Here is a 5,000-nt window from a genome sequence, read left to right on the forward strand (position 1 = left end):
AGAGAGAGAGAGAGAGAGAGAGTGTTGAAGAAAGAAAGAAAAAGAAAATAAGAATAAGAAAAAACATACAGACAGACAAACAGACAGACAAATAAAACAAAAAACACGAAAAAATACAAACGAAATAAAACACACACACACACACACACACACAGACACACACGCCTTTAATTTCCATCTCTTTGTTGCACCTGTCACTGAGACAGGAGAGAAACGGGGACACCTAATTTATCACGCCACCTGCCATTACCACTGGACAGGTGATGCGTGAGAACCAGACAGGTGAGAGAGAGAGAGAGAGAGAGAGAGAGAGAGAGAGAGAGAGAGAGAGAGAGAGAGAGAGAGAGAGAGAGAGAGAGAGAGAGAGAGAGAGACTAGGCAAGGGGGAAGGAGAACCAGGTGTGTGTGTGTGTGTGTGTGTGTGTGTGTGTGTGTGTGTGTGTGTGTGTGTAGTACTGTGTGTGTGTGTGTGTGTGTGTGTGTGTGTGTGTGTGTGTGTGTGTGTTTTACTGTTTGATCTGCTGCAGTCTCTGAGGAGACAGCCAGACGTTACCCTACGGAACGAGCTCAGAGCTCATTATTTCCGATCTTGGGATAGGACTGAGACCAGGCACACACCACACACCGGGACAACAAGGTCACAACTCCTCGATTTACATCCCGTACCTACTCACTGCTAGGTGAACACCACCTACACGTCAAAGGAGACACCCAAATATCTCCATCCGGCCGGGGAATTGAACCCCGGTCCTCTGGCTTGTGAAACCAGCGCTCTAACCACTGAGCTACCGGGTGTGTGTGTGTGTGTGTGTGTGTGTGTGTGGTGAGGGGATAGGAGACACGGAAACATCTCGTTCAATCACAATATTCCAAGACCACAGAAACCACTAGCTGAGTTTTCAAGACAGCTTCTCCTTAGTAATCTCGAAATCTTGCTAATCCATCACCGGAAAGCCTTAGAAACGTGACTATCTTCAACTAGAGCCAATGGACAGTAGTGATGGTGAGAGAGCAAAGCGTGTTAGAATGCAGGCGATGGAGAGAAAGAAGGAAAGGGAGAGAAGGAAGCATAAGGAGGCGTAGAAAGGAAGAAGGAAGGAAGAAGGAAGAATGAAAGAGGTAGAGAAGGAATTTAACTATTTACTTATTTTTTCATTTCTTATCTGTTCCAATACATATCATTTTTTTTTTTATCTTCCAACACGTATCAATATCATTCATTCTATCTACTTATTTTTTATTTCTTATCTTTACACTTTATTTCCCCTTTACCTCACCTCTCCATGGTCACCTGGCAAATTCCCTCCCACCTGTCTTGCCGTGTAATGAGTGTCATCACCTGCACGCATCAGGGATAAACACACAACATATTCACCTTGTCTTGTCTCTCGAATTTACCTGTGTTTACCTGTCTTCCGGCTCCCCACCTCTCGTAACGTGTATCATTTCATTTAATATCTCCTACCTGCCGTAATTCGCCTCATTATCTCTCAAAATTAATCTCTGCATTTAACTTGATATCTTGTTGTTGTTGTTTTTTTTCCTGGAATAAATTTACATTATATTAGGTTTATTTTGTCTCTTTATTAGTCTACCTGCGTTTACGAGTACCTGTGTTGTGGCTTCCTACCTGTCGTAACCTAACCTAAGTACCATTTCATTTAATATCTTGTTGTTGTTTTTTTTTTGGGTATAAACTCAATATATTTTTAGCTTTATTTTTTTTCTCTATCAATTTACCTGCGTTTACCTGTCCCACCTGTCATAACTCGTACCATTTCACTTCATATCTTGCTTTTTTTAATTTTTTGGTATAAACTCACAATATATTTAGCTTCATTTTTTTCTTTCTCTATTTATTTACCGGCGTTTACCTGTGTTGCGGCTCCAGACCTGTCGTAACGCGTACCATTTCACTTTATCTCTCGGGTTTTTTTTTTTTTTCGGTATAAACACACATGATATCAAGATTTTTTTTCCTTTCTCTCTATTTATTTACCTGCGTTCACCTGTGCTGTGGCTTCCTATCTGTTGTAACCCGTCCCATTAGCCCTCACAATTAATCTCATTTTTACTGATATCTTGTTTTCGTGGTATCAACTCACAATACATTAAGTTTGTTTTGTCTTTATTAATCAATTTGTTGTGGTTTCCTCATGTCATCATTCGTCTCATTAACTCTCAAAATAAATCTATTAATTTCACTTAATATTTAGTTTTTTTTCCGGATATAAACTCACGATATATTAAGTTTATTCAGTCTTTTTATCAATTTACCTGTGTTCACCTGTGTTGTGGCTTCCTACCTGGTCGTAACCCGTCTCATTATCTCTCAACGATAATCTCTTCATTTCACTTATTATCTCGTTTTCCCGGCTATAAACACACAGTACATTTAACAATTCATTTTCTGTTACTTTTATCTTTCTTTTTAAATTCCTAATATTTCCCAGTCGCGTCGCTCCACTACCGGTCTTCACTCTTGCAGCTAACCGGTTTTGAGTAGAAATTCAGGTTTTGGGTCAAATTCACACGCGTTAGCCTTGAATTGTGTGCCTAATGCTTGGTTAACCCTGTGTGTTCTTTCCCCTTACTACCTGTTCTTATTAACCTCTTCTAATTCACCTGTTCTAATGCACCTGTTCTGATCTACCTGTTGTAATTTATCTATGCTTTTTATCAACCCCCTGGGGATGATGTCCGTGTTAATGTGAAGAGAGAGAGAGATTAAATTATACTGTGGGTGTTCCTGTTACTGATGCTTCTTAATGTACCTGATCTCTTTGAAAAAACAAAATAAAGAAAAATAGTGAATGAAACCAACGATAGGGAAAAAATAATATACAAGTAAAAAAATAGGTAGGAATTTCAAGATAGGTAAAAAAAATAACAGGTATGAATAGAGATACAGGTAAATAACAGGTGTGAATAAAGAGATACAGGTAAAAATAGGTGAATAACGAGATACAGATAATAATAGGTGAATACAGACATACAGGTAATGACAGGTAAATAAATAAATATAAGATTAACCTAACGTAATGTAACTTAATGTAACCTAACCTCACCTACCCTAAATTATGACTGCAAGTAGTGATAACAGACATCAAATAACAGACACAATAAAGAAGCGCGTAATGTAATGACAGTACAAACAGGTGGTGGTAATCAAGACAGGGAAAGAAAAAGAAGGTGATAAAACAAACAGAAATATGATACAAAAACTATATGTGTTAATATAAAGACAACATCAGGAAAAGGAAACAGAAAACAAAGATGGTGAACAGTAAAAAATAATGACAGTACAAAACAGGCAGGTAGAAAACAGGTGATAAAATTAGATAGATGAAAAAAGAGTAATATTTATGTGGCCAAATAAAAGAACATCAGGAAAAGGAAACAGAAAACAAAGATGGAGAATAGTAAAAAATAATGACAGTACAAAACAGGCAGGTAGAAAACAGGTGATAAAATTAGATAGATGAAAAAAAGAGTAATATTTATGTGGCCAAATAAAAGAACATCAGGAAAAGGAATGAAAACAAAGATGGAGAATAGTAAAAAATAATGACAGTACAAAGCAGGTAGTGGTATCAAGGCAGGTAGAAAACAGGTGTGACTAATAAGATACAAGATAATGCGTTAGTAAGTGTTAGCGCATTCTGAGTTCGTGTCTGTAAAAACAAGGAATCTAACCCCTTCACTACTGGAAAACATTTTTACCTTGAGTTTTGTGTACGATTAGACCATTTTATCGACATTAAGAAGCGTCTATGGAGGTCAGAAAATTAATTGACAAAACCTTCACTATTTTAATCCCCCCACGTAAGTTTCTGAAGCTGTATAAAATCACCAAATAGTAAAAAGAATGAATATAAAAACGTGCCATGGTACTGAAGGGGTTAAAGAGAGACTGCACACCTGGCACACACCTGCATCAATTAGGCAAGGTGTGTGTGTGTGTGTGTGTGTGTGTGTGTGTGTGTGTGTGTGTGTGTGTGTGTGTGTGTGTGTGTGTGTGTGTGTGTGTGTGTGTGTGTGTGTGTGTGTGTGTTCTTAGACAGGCACAAATTGAGGTGTTTAAGTTGAGGGTCAAGAAATTAAAGGTCTGTGTGTGTTTTCCTGGTTTTTTTTTTCCTGTTTCTTTATTTTCTTTTCTTTTTTTTTCTTTTTCTTCGTCTTTTATTTGGTTCAAGATTCTTTTTTTTTCTCTCTTATTTATTATTTTTCTCATTTATAATTGTGATTCCTCTTTCTAATTGTATCTCATCATCTTATTATCGTTACTATTACTACTATTACTGCTACTACTATTGCTACTACTGCTAATACTACCACTACTACTATCACTACCACTATCACTACCACCACTACCACAACTACTACTACTACTACTACTACTACTACTACTACTACTACTACTACCACTACCACTACCACAACAACAACAACTACTACTACTACTCTAACTTCTTGTGCACATGTTTAAGTCACTATCGAATGTAAAATTAAGCAAAAGAATGAAAAAAGAGCGAAATTAATGATAAGAGCCGAGTTAATACTAGTCTTTAAAACATTCCTAACCTAACCTTATCTAACCAAAGACAACTAGTGGTAATTTAAAAAGAAAAAGATTCATTCATCTGGTAAACGAAAAAGAAGGGAAATAATAAATCAGTGAACATTAAGAGAAGAGGGTAGGTGATAATTATGTGGGTTCAGTCATCGATTACAGTGGATAGCTAGTGAACTGGCTGACGCGCTGACTGGGCACTGACTAATTGTAAACAGGTTCGGAGGAATGCTACTCTCGGTAACAGATAAGACACTGCGCAGAAAAAGGCGTATAGATTCAATGCTTGACTTGAGTGGTTTAGTAGTTTTAGATTAGAAATTAAGATGATAGACTGGTTGGCTGTTTGATTCACTGGCTATCTGACTCGAAAAGAAATCTAAACTAAAACAAACATGACACACACACACACACACACACACACACA

The 5,000-nt window shown here is 37.3% G+C and overlaps 1 protein-coding gene across 4 annotated transcripts in view; it reads left to right on the plus strand.

The window, feature by feature from the left end:
• The window catches only part of LOC123513196 (R-spondin-4-like), a 67,372-nt gene that overhangs the window by 34,501 nt on the left and 27,871 nt on the right, over positions 1–5,000 (plus strand). The window contains exon 1 of one of the 4 annotated variants that reach the window (XM_045270220.1): positions 207–282. The exons of the other annotated variants lie outside the window; for them this stretch is intronic. Coding sequence (XP_045126155.1) covers positions 264–282 — 19 coding nt within the window. The 5' untranslated portion in view covers positions 207–263. Of the gene's footprint in view, positions 1–206; positions 283–5,000 lie in introns of those variants that run through there. 4 annotated transcript variants of the gene reach the window in all.

The sequence above is a fragment of the Portunus trituberculatus genome, chromosome 5 (assembly GCF_017591435.1).
Source record: "Portunus trituberculatus isolate SZX2019 chromosome 5, ASM1759143v1, whole genome shotgun sequence".
NCBI classification, from domain to species: Eukaryota; Metazoa; Arthropoda; class Malacostraca; order Decapoda; family Portunidae; genus Portunus; species Portunus trituberculatus.